We start from the raw sequence: 18,105 nt of genomic DNA, 5'->3' as shown, positions 1-18,105 counted from the left end.
TCAGACAAACCAAAAATCTCCTGATTTTTAAAAAACAGTAACAAATTCAAACTACTGTGTGGATCAGAGGAAATCTTCATGTGGCTTTGATTAATCAGAGGTAGTCTTAATCAGACATTAATGAGTAAAGCAAAAGCATGAATATCTTATGCAGAGAGGGTTGAGGACGTCTGGCCCTCAGGACTAGAAGCCAAGGAGGAGAGAGCGTGGGCCCTCTTTGGGAGTGAAGCCAGAACTTGGTCTTGGTTGGTCTTTGGAAAAAGATGAAGGGGCCCTGTGATTTCTTCCAGCCTTGCAAGTCACGATGTGGATTAGACTGAACGCAGTGGTGAGCTTATCCTCTGATGTTAGATGAGAAAGACCCAATAGCAGACAACAAGGGAAAACAAGTGTTGAAAACTTCAGCGCAGAAACATTGGAATTCCCCTCTTCTACCCAGCAGACCCCACCCCTGTCCCCTGAATGCTAGTCATGGTGGCTGCCCTACTCCACTGTTGGTTTTGAACATCTCGAGATGTTTTGGGAAGGAAACTCAGGCTCTTCCTCAGTAATTTGGGGGATTTTGAGAAGATAAGGTCTCCTCTTTCTGGCAAGTGAGTCACATTACAGGATGGGGCTGTGGTTTGTAGTAAGGTAGGGAGCAGGAGGCCTCAGGAGAGAACACATGCCGGAGCCCCTGTCCCTCTCCATCTTGGGTCCCTGAGGTCAATGTGTCTCCTGTTGAGCTGAGACTTTAAGGATCACCATTGAACCACGTACAGCTCCGGTAAGGTCTTCAGGGTGTTATAAAGTTGTTTGACAACCTTGCACATAGGGTTTTTTCCCTCTATTTGGCTGATTCAGCTACCTCCCTTTGACAGATAAGGAAACAGACTTTCTTGGTAGAGTGATTCACTCATTTTTACTCAGTAGGTAGCAGAGCCAGAGTCTCCAGCTTTTCAGTTCTATGAAATACCTTCTTAAGGTTTCTAGAACACCACCATTTCTTGCAGTTCCAGACTAAACGACCAGTTGGTTGGTTGCTCTCTCTCTCTCTCTTAGAATCTTCTGTCATTTTTATTGCCTTCTGTGTCCTATTTGCCTAGACCGGTGCCTGATAGTTCTACACGTATTTATTGACTAATGGACTTACCGTATGATCCTTAGGGAGATGTTCAATAAATATTTATTGACAGTCTGTAGCCTGTGTTGACAGAGTATTTGTACAATAAATATTTATTGACTGGTTGACTTAGTGTATACCCTGTGGGGAAGGTGAGTTGGTAAGAAAAACACTCCATGGGCTGGTACTTATTTGCAAGGCTAGCTTACTTACTTCAGAGGGGCCACTTATGTAATAATGTCTTGGGGATCAAGGGTAAGCTCTCAGATTCTAGCGAAAGACCAAAACAAAAAAAAAAAAAAAAGAAAAACAAAAACAAAAACCCCAAAACCAAACTTGAACAAACTACTGAAGGCCACTCTTTGGAAAGTGACTAATTTGCTAGAAAAGTCAATTCCTTACATTTATTTATTCACAGGTCAGCATGTCACAGGTCAACTCTCCCCTTTGCGCAGACAGGCAATCCATGTCTTTCTATATCCACACTACTTCTCTGTTTCTATGAGATCCTTTGGTATGGCCAAGGACATACTTTTAGGTCCCTCCCGTGGTTGTCAGCAGAGCCAAATTTTTTTTTAAGATTTTATTTATTTATTCATGAGAGACACAGGCAGAGGGAGAAGCAGGTTCCCTGTGGGGAGCCCGATGGGGGACTTGATCCCAGGATCATGCCCTGAGCCGAAGGGGGATGCTCAACCATTGAGCCACCCAGGTGCCCCAGCAGAGCCTATTTTGAAGCTTCTCCAGTCTCCCTGGCTCTAGGTACCTCCCACTTCTCTGAGGACATGGGAGAGATCTGGGGGAACACCCTGGTCTTCCCCGATGGCAAACACACACTTGGCTCGCAGGGCCGGTGCCTTCCCTCCTCCGGAGCCTTGAGATGGGACAGTTCTCCTTTCCTCAGGGCTCCTCTGTATTCTCAGCTTCAACTGCTAGTTCCTTGTGGTGCTTGAGCCCTTGGGTCCCTCTTGTAGGACTTCCTTAGGACTGGCATGCCTGGATGTGCCAGACAGGGAGGCTTACAATGGCAGACATCTGTTCTCTCAGGGTCCTGGAGGCCAGAGCCCGGAATCAGGGTGTCAGGGTTGTTCCTTCTGGAGGCTCCTCCTTGGAGCCCAGCAGTCTCACACTCCTCGGCTTATGGGGGCATCACTCTCATCTCTGCCTCCTGTTCACATGCCCCTCTCCTCCCTGTGTCCTTGTCCATCTCCTATAAGGACATTCTTATGAGATTCGAGGCCCTCGCTGCTCCTGTGTGATCTGCCCTCCATCCTTAATTTATTTACACCTTCAAAGACCGTATTTCCAAATACAGTGGGGTTCTGGGTGGCTGGAAGGTTTTGGCTGGGGCTCTGTTCAACCCAGGAAACTGCCTCAGCTGCATTCCTTCTCTGTCACTCAGTTCCCAAACCCACTAGGATCTTTCTCTGATTTCTTTCTTGGCTTTTGCCCATCCTGTCCCCTCCATCCAGAACACTGGTTCAAACTTGGCTGCATGTTGGAGTCACCTGGGGAGTTCTTAAAAAAACAGTATGGTGCCCAAACCCCACCCAGAGATGGCAAGTCTGCTGGTCAGTGGTGGGGTCTGTGCATGGAGACTTTTATTTTATTTTTTGAAGATTTTACTCATTTATTCATGAGAGACACACAGAGAGAGGCTGAGACACAGAGGGAGAAGCAGGCTCACCGTGGGGAACCCAATGTGGGACTTGATCCCAGGACCCTGGGATCATGCTCTGAGCTGAAGGCAGATGCTCAACCACTGAGCCCCCCAGGTGCCCCACAGGGAGACTTTTAAGTGGAGGTCGACGGTGGTTCTGCTGTGAGAAGCATGAGGCCCTCTGACCCCTCCCACCCTCTAGTCACTGGGTTCACTACTCGTCATCCAAGGCTGCTCTTCACTTGGCCCCTCAAGAATGATGCTTGCCTTGACCCCACGGGGCATGGGGCCCCCACGGCTGTGCTGACAACCCAGTTTACTTACCAGTCTCTCTCATGTAAGGATGGAGACCAGAGGGTGTCAGCCAGGGCCTGGCACAGAGCAACTATCTCTAGAATGTTTGTTTTAAAAAAAGAAATAGTGAAAACAAGCATTTCCAGGCCGCCTGGGGGAGAGAAAGGCAGCGAGGGGACGGAGTGGGGCTCTCCACAGGTGCAGAGGCCTTGTCCCGTGAGAACCTCCCTGTGGATTTTCTTCCTGCCCCGAAGGGGCCTCTCTGTCAATCGAGTTTCAAAAAGCACCAAAAGCAGTTTTCCACTAAGTCTTACCCGCTCCCAGCACAGGATGGAAATTCGCTTTGCTCCTTCTGCAGGAACTGGGGAGTGGGTATATGATGGGGACCAGAACGTGGATTTTCTCACCAGCTCTTTTCGTTCTCTCCCATTTGGTGACATAACTGTGTTTTACTAAGGTATAATTAAGATGCAAGAAATGGTGCAGACTGCAAGTCTTCAGCTGAATGATTTTTGACAATTCACGGTACCTGGGTGACCACAGCTCGAAACGAGACACAGGACATTTCCTTCCCTCCTGGAAGGGCCCTCGTACCCCGTCAGCCAGCACCTCCTCCCCAGTCGCGCACACAGGCAACCGCTGTTCTGATTCCTATCACCGTAGCTTAGCTTTCCCCGTTCTGGAACTTCATGTAATGGAATTATACAGCATGTACTCTTGTGTCTGGCGGTTTCTGCTCAGCACGGTGGTTTTGAGATCCATTGCTATTATCGTGTGATTTGATAGTCTATTCTTTTTTCTTGCCAAACACTATTCAATTGTGTGACTATAATGCTCGTTTATTTACCATTCATAGACATTTGGCTTGCAGGCGGGGTTTGGGTGCTGTGGAGAAGGCTGCCACGAACCTTCTCGTTCCGGGTCTTTTGTGGACAAATGCTTTCACTGCTCCCAGGTGAATATCTGGGAATGGATTTGCTGCTTCACGGGTGGAAAGATATGTTCCAGCTTATGTATTTTCTAAATCATTTTATACTCTGTGCAAGAGTGCATGGGAGTTCCATTTGCACCACATCCTCACTGGTGTTGGATTTTTTTTTTTTAAGATTTTATTTATTTATTCATGAGAGACACACAGAGAGATGCTCAACCACTGAGCCACCCAGGTGTCCCTGGTGTTGGATTTTGCCAGTCTTTCTATTAGTAGCCATTACAGAGAGCCTGAACTGTACCTCTTTATGCATAACTTGCATTTCTCCAGTGACCCAGGATGCTGGACTCCAGTTTGTGTGCTTATTGGCTGTTTCCATGTCTTTAGTGAAGTGTCCGTTCAAAGCTTTTGCCCATTTTCTGTTGGGTTACTCATATTTTTATTGTTATTACGCAGCAGTTGTTTGTGTACTGTGGATAGGAGTCTTTTGTCAATGTATGTGTTATGACGATTTTCCCCAGTCTGTGGCTTTCCTATTTATTTTCTTAACGAGCATCGCTGTTTTATTTTGATGAAGCCCTAATTTATCATTTTCTTTTCCTTTGGGATTAGTGCTCTTTGCATTCCCCCAACAAATCTCTAGCTGTCTGAAGGAAGCAAAGGTATTATCTTATGTTTTCTTTTAGAAGCTTTTTGATTCTGGCTTTTAGGCTTAGGGCTATACTCCATCTGAGGCTAATTTTTGTGTAGGGTGTGAGGTAGGGTCGAGGTCCATGGTTCACCATCTGGAAATCTGCTTCTTTCATATGCCCTTTTCTGAAAGCAAGAGCTTAGAAAACCCATCTGTGTTCTTTCCCTCATCAGTGTTCCTTCATTGCTCCATTTCAGTCTCCTCGGCAGGCAATCATGCAGGGTTGCTTCAGGAAAGACCTTAGACTCAGTGGGACCACTCTGGCATATTCCCTCCTTTGCTTCATGAAGCAAGGCTGCTTAACTTGTCTACCTGCTTCTGCCAGAAGCCGGGAGGACCCACATAATTCCTGTGGGCTTTTTAACGTGGATTTTTCCACTTAGAAATATATTTGGAGTGCATGATATACTGTTCTAGGCACTAGGGATGAAACAGTGATCAAAACAAAGTCTTGGCCCTCATGGAGGTCACATTCTAGTAGGGAAAACCAACAATAAACAAGTAATGAAAACCATCATTTCACACAGCTAAGCATGATGATGAAAATAACAAGGACCATGTGTTGGTGACTTGGGGGCAGGGAGCAGCAGGGTTGCGTGTACTGATCAGGAGAGACCTCTTGGAAGAAGTTTCATATTAACCTGGGACTGAGTAGTTGGGGAGCATGGCCTAGTGGAAGGATACAGTAAGTGCAAGGGCCCTGAGGCAGGCATGAGCGCTGGGTCTTCAGGAAAAAGAAGAGCAGCTAGGGAGGCTGTGTGGAGTGAAGAGGGGTCAGGAGAGACCTGAGATGAAGCTGAGAACTTGGATTTTATTTGAAATGAAACAGTAAGTCTTGAGTTCTAAGTAGAGGACTGACATGATGGGATCTATGTTTTCAAATTTGTTTAGCACAGTGCCAGGTACAGAGTAGATGTTAGTAAGACCAAATGAAGGTAGAAGGGAGACAACAGGACCCAGCAGGGAAGAGGTAAAGGAAAAGGAAAAATGATCAGTCACTTACTGTGAGTCAAGCACGTTCTGTGTTGCTGTTGGCTCATCAAAAACACTGCGAACTCAGTGTGTGTTCCCATTTCACAGCTGGGAAAACTGAAGAACAGAGAAGTTAAATAAATTGCCTGTGGTCACACAGCTAGCAAGGGACCAAACCAGCATGACACCCACATTGTGCTGGGTCTCAGGACACCAACGTGGAGGTGTATCACCAGTAACAGATTAATTTGGGCTGCAACCCAAGATTGGCATCTCACATAAACCAGAGATCAGCTCAGCAACCCTCATAGGCCTGTGGATGCCCTCCCACCCATGGCAATAGATTGTCTCTCCTGAGCTCCCGTAGCAGTAAATCTTGAGTGAAATTTGGGCATTAGGCAGAGAGTGGGTAGGCCAGGCCTTTGTCGGCCCCTGCTTTCCAAGGAGACTTCTGAGCCAAGAAGCCACCTTTCAGAAACACCAGAAACCTCCATGATGGGGAGAAGCAGTTTAGGCTGGTGTTTAGGTCTGGGCCTGGGTTCAAAACCTGCCTCTGCCACTTAGTAGCTATATAGTCCCAGGAAGTTACTTAAAACTCTGTGCCTCAGTTTCCTCATCCGTAAAATGGGGATAGTAGTCATGCTTATCTCTTGGCACTTGTGGGGGGCTAAATGTGTGTGTGTGTGTGTATCATACAGTAGGTGCCAGTTGAGATCACACTAGGATAACCCAAATGCCTCTCCTGTGGTATGTCTCACACATGCTTGTTTACAGCCCTTCCCATGGCTCTACAGAGCAGCTTTGCGTACACCTCTGACTGCCACTCTGTCACTGCCAAGAGACCATAGCCTAGGCAGCAATAGCAGGTGTGGGTGTTTTAACAATCGTTAATTGTTTCAGGCGAGCTAGCACCAAGCAGTACACCGTACTGCTGACAAGGGACCTGGATGGTTATCTGGCCAGTGGAGTGGGTCGGCCAGGTGGCGAATGTAGGTTTAGGGGAAGGGGCCCAGGATTGAGGTGGCTTCCGTGCTGATTGATACGGTTATCTGACCAAAGGTTATGGCCCCTTACTGAGCTAGTTATGCAGCGGCTGGGAAGGCAAAACCAACCTGATTGAAAGGTCAAAGTTGCCCATGGCTCTCACATGTATTGACTTGTTTCTAGCCTCTTCATGGCCTTGCAAGGCTCACCTTAAAGACTTGCTCAATTCATTCATTCAGAAGCATTTATTGACAGGTGCCAGTGAGTGTTTGAGGCATGAAATGCTGCCTTCTTGGAGCTTTTCTTCTAGTGGATTGAGGTTCAGAAGCATTTTGTGATTTGCTGCAGCCACACTGCTGGCAAGGAGAGGGGCAGAGCTTGGGGTGACATCCATGTCCTTTGATGAAAGGGTCCAAGCTGCCTGGGTCCCTCAGTGACTAGAAAGCTCATCAGTCAGTCGAATGGAGACTCATGCCGCCCTCAGGAAGGGTCTTGTTATAATGGAGATATATGGGAATATCCTGAAGAGGCCGCCTGTTAGCACATTGGAATGGGAGAGTAATATCTGAGCAAGCAAGAAAGGTCATGGTGCCCACTGTGGCCCTTAGTGCTTTGTGGGTTCAGTGTGATGACATATACCGGCCCTGCAGGGTACATGTTACTTTTGCATGTGAGAAAGCCCCAGGAGGCCCAGAGTTAGAAGGTGGTCACATGCACTGCAGACTCCATGTATTTGTGCAGACCGGACCCCACTCCTGTGGGGTGAAAGCTGAAAGGTCTCTCACGGAGGTGAACCCCACACTCGGGGAGGATTGCTGTCCCACCTCCCGCTTCCCCGGGAATACTCGGGAATCTCCAGGGCAGGGGCTGAGGGACCTATGGGGTGGGTCTCAGGCGAGGCCTGAGTCAGCACTGGATTCTGAGCTGGGCCAGGCTCACAGCCAAGGATGACAGCCTGATGTAGTGAGGAGAAGGATGTACAGCAGCTGGAGCGCCATGGCCAGGGGTGGTCAGGGCTCAAGCCAGGATGAGACTGATGGGAGGCCCCCCCTTGCCTGGGCTGGCTGGCAGCTGTACTGGGAAAGCCTTTACTCAAAAGGGGCCCCTCAGGGTAGATAGAGTCCCACAGTCTAGGTTCAGATTCTGCTTGTCTGCCTTACTTAGCTGTGAGCTCTCCAGCATACTGCTTTTCCTCTGGGAAATGCCGTGCCCCCAACACCAAGACGGGAATAATTCTCACTTAGTGGTCTCATGAAGTTTAGCAGCAAAAATAAATGTAAACAACATTCATTGAGCCTGACAAAATGCTACATGCTTCCTGTGCATTGATTCATTTAATCTGCAAACAGCCCTATGAGGTTGGTGCTATGCTTACTCCCATTTTAGGGATGAGGCAAGAGAGACCCAGAGAGATTATGTGACTTGCCCAAGGTCCCAATGCTCAGAGGTTACTGAGCTGGGCTTTGGACTCGGGCATTCACTTGGCAGCATCCTTTTATCCATGGCCCTAAATTGCCTCCTCATGTGTGTTTTATAACATCAACCAAAAAATGTATATGTGAAGTGGCTGGGATCGGAGGCACTCTCTATGGCAGCTGTAATTACTCGCTATTATTAGCAGAATCCACCCACTCTGCAGAATCAGATTTCTCCGACCAGCTTCTCCTGCCTGTCTCCTGAGGTTTTTTGGGTAGATCGTAATTCTTGGCCACATGCCCCAATGACGGGGCACCCTGAAGACAGGCAAGCAGCGATGCCCCCCATTCCCAGGCTGCGTTGGGCGGACCTGCAGGACCCCGCGCCCGTGTGAATTTCCCCTGTCGCTGCCGCTTGGCTCCGCATCAGCCTCTGTTGCTGGTAAAAGCAAACACCCCAACTGGTTAAAACAACAGTGCCCTGTTGATTCAGAGCTTGTAAAACCCAGGAGCCCTAAGCCCCTTTATGACGCACCAGAATCTGGGGGCAGGCGGGAAGCCCGGGGAAGTCTCTTGGTGAGGGCCACCTAGAAGCTTAATGTGGAGCGGAGGGTCTAGACGTCACCCAGGGGCTGGAGCCGGGTCCTCGGGATGGCTTGAAAACGGCAGCCCCTGGTCTGGGTAGAGCAGGGCAGGGTGTATGGTTTGGACAGTCTGGATCCTCTAATGGTTGAAAGGCTGAATGAGAGTCAGCGGGGGCTGATGGGGGTTTGGTGTGAGCCCCTTCTCCCGGAGAACCCTCTCACGGGTCCTGGATGGTGTCATTCCAATTAGCAGCCATAGGTGCGAGAGGTTGCATCAGAGAGAGAGGAGGAAGTGGAGCCCAGGAGGGTAATTTTGGTTGCTGTTTGCCTCTCTTCAGTTCCTCTTTCAGAGCCTAATTGGATTTGTTTGCTTTACCTCTGGGCTCTCTGAGGATGCGGGGGCATCCCCTGGAGGAGGTCCCCTTGTCCCCAGGTGGCCTCTTCAGTGTCAACCTTGGCTCTCAAACAGATGTGTACGACAAGTCGCCTGGAAAGGTTGTTACCATGCAAATTCTAGGAAGGTTTGGGTGCAGGAGATTGAGGGTGTGAGCTGAGCATCCGCATGTTTATTAAGTGCCTCCTCCAACCAGGTAATCTGGCTGCCGGGGACCTGGGAGCCTTACTTTGAGCAACTCTGGCTGTCAGGGTTGAGAAATCTGGCGTCTGGCTCAGGATCCACCAGGAACAACAGGAGTGGGCGCAGTAGCACCTGTAGACACGTGGGATGTGGTTGGCACGGTCTCGGTGAAGTAAAGGCTCTAAGACAGCAACCCCGAGCCAGCGCCTCGCGCGTGGAAACGGCTCAAGAAACTCCAGGGTTTAGTATCGGTCACCTTGTGAAATGTACTGAGCCGAATACACGTGTTGTGAATTCTCCCCTGGGCTGTGAACAGCTGCAGCTTGCAGATGGGGAACCGACTTAGGGGAGCCCCACGCGAGGGCCACCCTAGCTAGGCCCCGGGACCCCCCAGTGCTCCAGCCCTCACCCGAGCCGCGGCTGCCCCCCGGTGGAGTGGGCGCCGAGCGTCTGTTCCTCTGCCTATACGGTGGCGCTGACAGTGTCTTCCTCGGGACTCCGGTGGGGCTGTCACTGAAGAGTTTAAAAAGATCACAAATGAGAAAATGTTTAGAATGTGTCTAGGTAAGAGAGAGCAGCATTTGAAAAGTTGATGGTAGTAAGGCGTCGTTTCTCGAACAGTTACTGTGTGTTAGGCCCCAGCTGAGTGCTTTTGTCTTACAGTAGATTTTTTTTCTTATTGTGATAAAATACACATCACCAAATGTGCCATTTAAGCCACCTTCAGGTGGATAATCCTGCGGCACTCAGGACACTCCTGATGTTGTGCTACCACCACCACCACCACCACCACCACCTAGTCACAGAGCTTGTCCATCCCCACTAAAAGAAACCCCATACTCCTTGGCACTTACTCCCCGGACCCTGGCAGCCACCTATTTTCCATCTCAATGGATTCACCCATTGTGAACAGTGAGCCTACACGGGACCCCAGAATAGTTGTGCTTTTGTGTCTGGCGCCTTTCGTTTAGCATAACATTTCAAGGCTCAGCATTACATGGGTGTATGTTCCTTCCCACGGCCGAATTGTACTTCTGTATGGGTCCATCCAGTTGTGCATTGATGGATATTTGGGTTATTGATACTTGCTATCTTACTGGGTGTGTGCTGCCCCCACCCGTGTTTACATGTGGTATGTTCTCTGGTACTGCTTGCAGCAGATCCATGAGGGCAGGTATGGGTTGGATTTTACCGAGGTGGCATCAGTGATCCAGAGAGGTGACGTGACCTGCTCAGGGTCACGTAGCAGGGAGGGAGAAGAGGCAAGTCTTGAAGCTGTGTCTTTCTGACCCCAGAGCCCAAACAGCAGTAAACCAAGAATTCTCCTTTGGCTTCCAGGGTCCTGCATTAATCTGCCATTGATGGTATAGCAAATCATACCTTGTGGGACCCATTGGGATTAATCATTAGGGATTATTCTTTTTTTTTTTTTAAATCTCTGCTGCTGACCTTCCCTCAGAGCATTGAAGTCAGAACCTTTAAAACAGTGGTTCTCAACTAGGGATGATTTTGACCTCCTCCTCCCCAGGGGGCCATCTACCATGATGTCTGGAGGCACTTCTGGTTGTCCACAGGGAGGGGTGCGGCTGGCAGCCAGTGGGTGGAGGTGCTGGGTGGGGGGGCCCACAGCAGAGGCAGCTCTAGCCCACATGGCAATAGTATCCAGGCTGAGAACCCCTGCTCTAGAATTAGGACCTGCCAGTATTCTCTAAACTTCCTGGCTCATTCGAATGAGCCCTCAGGGGTAAGAGTGCCTCTCAGACTTGGCAGTGCCTAACAATCATGCGGATTCCTTAGGCCTGGGGTGGGGCCCGAGGCTCTGCATTTCTGACAGAGTCTGGGTAATGCTCAGCTCGGTTCAGGACTGGAAAACAGATGAGAAAGTACAGGGAGCAGGGCTAGACTCTTGGTTCTCTCTATTTAAATTATTGTTTAAGAAAACAGTCTTTTCCTTCAGCTCAGGCGAAGGAGTGGGAAATGCAAGTGTGGCCGAGGGAGAGAATGTTGTGAGGCTCTGCAGGGAGAAGCGGTGAAGCTGCTCCAGGAAGGAGACCGTGGTGTTCACAGCATTGCACAGTGATTCACAGAGCAGCCGTCTGGGCCAGCCTCCCCCCAGCGCGGAGAGTCACGGCCACGGCCAGTCCCCGGCCCGGCTGGCCGCGAGCCCTTGGCTGACTCTCCCAGTAGTGATGATTAAGGCTTTCCACCTGCAAAATGGGAGGGATGGCTCTTGCCGCCTCCCCACCCATTCCTGGGGGCCAGAAGCTCCCCAGCTGCCCCCCAAACTCATCAAAGGCAGATCTTAAAAGTTGGGGCCTGCTTTTCTAGGCGATGCAACTGCTGTTTTCACTGCTAATAAATCTCCATTTGTGGCAGCTCAATTAGGAAGTCATACAAAACTCCTATATTGAAAGAAGGGATTAATAACCCGGCCCATGTGGGAGAGATTAGCAGCTTCTGCAGAGAGGCCTTTTTAATATATACTCTTAACTGGCAGCCCCTTGGAACAGCACCGGCTGGCTGGTCCCTGGGCTAAGCCGGGCAGGGGGAGAAACCAGCAGGGGATCATTGTGAGTCATTGGGTTGCACTTTCAAGGTGAAGTGTCTGGGAGCCTGCGGCTGGTCCACAATTGACTGCTGAAATGTTGCCAAATGCACGGTTGCTCCAGAAGGAGCCGGGTTCAGGAGAGATGGAAGGGGATGCTCGGCCACCTGGAGGTGCAGGCCGGCCAGGAGGAAAGGGTTAGGCTCGGGCTGCTGCCTGCCATAGCTCCCGGATGGGGAGGTCCTTGGGCCCCTGGCACGGAAAGGGCTGGCCCTCTGCCCAGTTCTTGGGCTTGGGAGGAACGCCAGGAGCTCGGGCTGACTCACAAGGGGAGGGCCAGCCTCTGCGGCCCACGCTGCTAAGGCGAGGCCTGAGCAGATGGGTCCCTCTCGCTGACTGGGACTTGTTTCTCACCCTGCCCGGGAAACGTGGCTGAAGAGGGTCTTCATTCTCTCCTGCAGCCTGTCTTCCAGAAAAATCGGTGGCTGACTGGAGTGAGCAAGGGATGGAGGTCTGGAGCTGGGACAAAGCAGCTTCTGAGGATTCAAATCTGAGTCCCTTGGTCAAGGGCTGGCCTGACTTCTCTTAGCTTTAGTTTTCTCCGTAGGCAAATGTGAATAATTTTAATGCTTCCTTCCTCCAAAGGTTGCTTTGAGCATTTTCAAGTATTATATCACTGTGGCTTGGTGCTTAGCATCGGCCTGTCCTGTGTCTCCATCTTTCATTCATCATATATACAGATGAGGATATAGGTAGAGAGTCTGATATGTATGTATTAAAATATATTGAGATATATCCACATCCATGTATATCCATCAATCTTTTTATCAGTCCATCCATCCTGAGTACGTCCTACTAAGTCTGAGGCACTGGTCCTGGCCCTGGGATTATAGCAGGGCTCCCTCCTGGGGCTTACCTTCTAGTGGGGAGAGATTTGAAAGACAGGTGAACTAATAAAACAGGGTCTTGCAAGTATAAAGGGAGAGAGGAAGAGAGAGACATGGATGAATGGGATGGGTACTAACTTGAAGGCAGGAGGCTACGTAGAGGGGTAGGAGGTAAGGAAGCCTTTCTGAGAAGGGGCGTTGGAGGAGAAACCTACATGAAGCGAAGATGGGAATAACAGGAATAACCTTCTAGAGAGAGGGACTAGAAAGTACAAGCACTCAAAGATAGGAGTGTGCTGAGTGTGTTGGAGAGACACTGAGAAGCATTCTAGAAGTGGGGCAGTTGGGTGGCTCAGTGGTTGAGCATCTGCCTTCAGCTCAGGGCGTGATTCTGGGATCCTGGGATCGAGTACCACATCAGGCTCCCTGTAGGGACCCTACTTATCCTCTGCCTATGTCTCTGCCTCTCTCACATGAATAAATAAAAAATTTTTTTTTTTTTAAAGCACATTCTAGAAGTATGGCTGAAACAGTGAGCCAGGCGGTTGGGGGTGGGGAGGAGGGGAGGTCCTAGAAAGTGAGTTCAGAGAGGTGATGGGGCAATCATGCTGTTTCGAAGACTCAGTTCAGAATTGCCAGTGAAGTCCCAAGCTGCTATGTCTAAACCCCGTAGGAACTGGGTCCTAGCACTTAGCATGCATGATTCCTTCAAGAATTTGTTGACATCAGGTGCAGGAGGAGAGGACACCCGGGCCAAGGGACTCTCTTATGAAAAAGCTGATTGGCCCTTTTATAAAATAAAGACCAAACCTCATTCGCTTTTCCTCCCTGCAAGGAGAACAGACATCTCTGTCCCTTGGTTCACGAAAACAAAATGTGTTGTTAGAAGAAAACCAGCCCAAATAACTTAGGGCACTTTTACGTTAACATGGCATTTCCAGAGTCAGTGGTTGCCGGGACCCATGGCTTCACGTTTGCCATGACAACAGGTGACAAAGATGGGCAGAGCGTGTCTGTTCGCCGTGAAATCGGAAAGCCTCTTGTGAGCGGACTTTTCCTGCCATCACCGTGACTTCTTTCTCTCTTGCCCTCAGCCCAGCGATCCGCCCACGAGCTGCCCATGGTGGAGAGACAAGACATTGACAGCTGCCTGGTTTATGGGGGCCAGCAGATGATCCTCACCGGACAGAACTTCACCGCCGAGTCCAAAGTCGTGTTTACTGAGAAGACCACAGGTCAGGGGGCTTTTTGAGCTCTTTTGTTGTCCTGCTGGCACCATATCAAAGCACCATCTTTTTCTTCCAAACAGCACCGATTGGGGGGATAGATTCTGTTGGGTAGAGCTTTCTAGTCTGCTCTTTCTGCTCACCACGAGCAGCTCCCCAGGCCTCCAGCGACTGATATCAGCACAGTTCACCATGCCATGTGCCATGATGTGGTCTGGGTTCTGTTGGTTGGTGATGTTGACCTCCACCCAAAACTCTTTTTTTTTTTTTTTCCTACTATGTTTTCACATAGAGAGGCGAACCTTTTCAACTTTTTACTATTATCAAAAAGGGAGGCCTTTCACGGGACCTGAGTTCACACGCTCTGGCCCTGGATCTCCTAGGTGTAGATGCCAACTTTGCTACTTGCTTTTTCTGTGATCTTAGGCACATCACCCCCCCTTCTGTGTCTTCATTTCCTTACGTATAGGATGATAATAACAAAGGTTCCTACCCCACAGTATGTCAGGAAGGCTAACCGGGTTAATACAGGTCGAGTAATTATAACAGCACCGGTTTATTGCAGGCCAATAAACATAAGCTACTTATGATTTTATTACAAATAGTGCTGCGCTGAATCTTCTCTAATACCTTTAGGATTAATTAACTAATCTTCTATACCTGAGTGTCCATTGTTGTGTACTTAGGGTTTATTCCTAAAGCAGAATTTTGGATAGTCATTTTGAGAGCTTTAATTACCTTCTGGAAATGTACAAATTGAAACTTCCATCAGTCCCATGTTCGGAATGGTTTCACCACATCCCAGAAGTGCCATTTTTTTTTTTAAATTAAAAAATACTTGGTGAATTGCTACTTCTCTTTACTACACGCTCCTTTGCTGTGAGAGCTGTGATGTTTTTGTTTATTGGCCGTGTGTATTCTTCCTTCCATATATTGTCTGTTAATATCTTTTGCCAATGAGGACACGGTAGAAAGAGAATGATCTAAAATAGGATGAATTTCAAGTTATGCAATTATTTGTTAGTTATGGATGCTAGACCAACTTTTTTTTTTTTCCCTAATGGACATGGTTAATTCTAAGGGGGTATTATATTGATATTTGTTGACTGTCTTTAGGATGATTTGGAGATCATAGTAGGCAGGCTGTCCAGTTGTGAGGATTGTGCACTGCATAAGGGCACCTCTTCTAGGGACTGCCATTCAAATGGGGATCCATCATCAGTGTGTTACTAAGACAGCTGCTGGCAAGAGGAAGTGGGATGTCTTAGGGAAGGGGTGTTTCTTCCCATTTCACACAATGCCTTCTCCTGGGGTGGGCTAGCTCTGTGACCAGACATGACATTAAGGAAGACTGTGGGCAGTGGGGGCTGGAGATGGATGGGTGGGTTTGGGAGTGGTTTAAAGGGAATGTGATCCATCCCTGTGGGTTTGAGGAGTAGTGGTGGTATGGTGAGGGGTTAGGGATGCCAACATTTAAATGGGTGCATTGCATTCTATCCCATGTTTGTACAGTACTTTAGTTAGCTATTCCCATTTTATTATGACTTAGGCTGCTCCCAACTCTGTGCTATTATGAGTAACTCAGTGATGAACATCCTCTACATCCCTTTAGTCAGCTAGGTAGGAGCTCATGCTCTTGAGCCAAAACCGAGCTCCACTGTTTCCTAGCAGTGTGACGATGGGCAGGTTACGTAACCTCCCTGGGCAATAATTTTCTCGTCTATACGATGATGAAGATGACAGTCCTACCTCATAGGGTGGCCATAGGATTAAAAATTTCTGCACGTTAAGTACTCACAACATTCTTGGTATATATAGTACTCAGGATACATTAAGTAATGCTATTTGGTGTTATTTCCTAGGGTTAAGGCCTGCCTGTGGTGTCATGGCTTCATGGAGGCATGCACGGTTTTAAGCATCTTGCGGGGTGGCTTACTTTTCAGATGATGGAACAGTGAACTACTCTCTTCTGCAGGAATTTTCTAGGCTTTTGTAAATCAGAGGGCAAACCGATGTGGCTGGCATGTTGTGACAAAGCAGGCAGAGGTCAGAACAGAGAGGTCTCCCAGTGCCAGGTAGGGACATGGCCTTGGTTTGGTCAGCACATGGTCAGGGGGAGTCGTGGTGAGTTCTCCAGCAGGAGAGTGGCATGAGGTGTAGATGACCAAGCGCTCACTCGCTGCTCCAGCATTGGTGTCTCCTGTGTGAGCAAACCGTCCTGCGCGCCTTCCGCTGACTTTTCACCAGAAGCCTGTGGATTCGTAGCACCTGTTAGCAGGGGGGAAATGCTCATAAGACAGAGACGTCTTGTCAGCCACACACAGGTTGGCAGATGCTCTGGGGGTGGGGGTGGCTTGGAGGGAGGCCAGGTCCTACTAGGTCCCCCACGGATTTAGGAGCCAGCCAGTTGTCCTTGTCCCAAGAGCTCAGGCACTTGTGACGCCCTCTGAGGGGTACCAGTGAAGTGTTTGTTGAGTGAATGAATGATGGTTTTCCTCTTTAGATTGCTGTCTCTTGGTTTCAGAGGAAATGTCACGGTTGACCTCCTGGTGGGAGGAAAACTCAGAGTCTGTTTCAATTTTGAAAAGTCATGTATTAATAAGGAATAAGGAGTAATTAAGGAGTTAATAAGGAATAATAATAATAGCAGCCATGTCTGCTCTTTGCTGTCACTTTGCACGTTGTGGGTGGGGGGATGAGGGACTCACCCACGGTTAACACCCACCATTGTCCTGGTGTCCAGCCTCCCGGTTTCCCTCTCCATAAAATGAGATGATAATGCCCCCTCCCCACAAGAGTTAAATGGATACACAGGCAGCATGCGCCTAGGGTGCAGAGTCTGCTCACTGAACGTTTGCTGTCATTTGTATGCTCAGAACTATCATGGCTCGGGCCACCATTGACTCGATGGTTGCAAGCACAGGTTCTGAGCTCAGAAGGCCTGGGTTCGAATCCGTGATGTGCTTTCAGTAGCTTCGGCATCTGGATAAGTCCCTTCACCTCTCCGAGCCCCCATTTCCTCTTTTGTAACATGCACGTGATTTACTTCTTGTGAGAGAGGATGGCATGAGTGGGTGGCACAGGTGGGGCTCTTCGCCTAGATCTTAGCACATGGTAGATGCTCAGGAAACCTGAGTTTTTATTGTTAGCATTACATTTAGGCCGTGGAAGAACAAAGAAGGATGAGATTTTATCTCATGGCCCTAGGGGACATTGAAAAACAATAAGCAACAATAAGGAACTATCTGCCAGGCCTTGTTCTAAGCACTTTGTGTGTATTACCGAATCTGATGCCTCCTGACAACCCTACCAGGTAGCTACTCTTCTCCTCATTTTCCTAACGAGAGCCTGAGCACAGAGAGGTTAAGTAACTTAGGGAAGATCACACAGGTGCCAAGTGGCAGTGCTGGATCCGGCACCCCTGACCATTAGCTCTTCTGAGGAAGCTCAGAACCAGGTTAATTTGCCTGAAGGCCCTTCAGCTGCTTTGAGCCACTGACATGAGCCGTTTTGCGGTGAAATAGGTCCTTGGATTTTGCAGGGGGTCACTGGGTTCCAGAGGACCCATTCAGAACCCCTTCATGCCTAGCTTAAAGAATCTTGGGTGAAGGTGGTTTCTGGATTGATGCCAGCAGACCAGCAGGGGTCTCGGAGATGCCCCTGTGCCCCCAGAGAGCCAGTGGCCTTCCCTCGCGGGTGTGTGTGGCTCCTTGGGGCTCCAACAGGCAGGGGGGGCTAGTCTTGCGTTGCAGGGAGCTGCTCTTTTGACCCCAAGCCCTCGCCTCCTCACCCAGGACAGCCTTCTGCAGGGGGAATCCCTGTTGCTCAACTTCGTTTTTCCAAAACGCATCTCCGTTCCCATCTCCATGGACAGCTTGGCTGGCAAGAGCGCTGCGGGGCGGGGCGGAGTGGAACGGACTGAAGTTTTCCAAGGAAGGGGAACCCCAGCTGGTTCTCACATTAAGGAAAGGTGACAGCCTCCTGGGCTAATCTTAGCCCCCACGTTGGGTCATCGGCACCACCAGCTCCAATGTTCTTTTTATAGCCGTCAACTGAAATGGGGTTGGCAGCTTCTACTCCAGCAGGATGACAAACTGGAGAGTGATGGAAAAACAGTAGGAGAGGGGCAGCATGGTGTTTCTTAAGTTAGAAAAGCTTGGTGTTTTGGAAAATGGCATCTTATTTATAGCAGCAGTAATAATAATGACTATTATATTATTTTTATTACTATTTTAAA

The 18,105-nt window shown here is 49.1% G+C and overlaps 1 protein-coding gene across 4 annotated transcripts in view; it reads left to right on the top strand.

Moving 5' to 3' along the window:
- NFATC2 (nuclear factor of activated T cells 2) overlaps positions 1–18,105 on the top strand; it is a 145,230-nt gene that overhangs the window by 67,429 nt on the left and 59,696 nt on the right. For all 4 annotated transcript variants that reach the window (XM_038572610.1, XM_038572607.1, XM_038572609.1 and 1 more), the window contains exon 6: positions 13,737–13,877. In XM_038572610.1, the coding sequence (XP_038428538.1) occupies positions 13,737–13,877 (141 nt within the window). The remainder of the gene's footprint in view (positions 1–13,736; positions 13,878–18,105) is intronic.

This window comes from Canis lupus, chromosome 24 (genome assembly GCF_011100685.1).
Source record: "Canis lupus familiaris isolate Mischka breed German Shepherd chromosome 24, alternate assembly UU_Cfam_GSD_1.0, whole genome shotgun sequence".
Classification (NCBI taxonomy): domain Eukaryota; kingdom Metazoa; phylum Chordata; class Mammalia; order Carnivora; family Canidae; genus Canis; species Canis lupus.
Note: the sequence above shows the minus strand (reverse complement) of the source record. Positions and strands in the feature narration are given on the sequence as shown.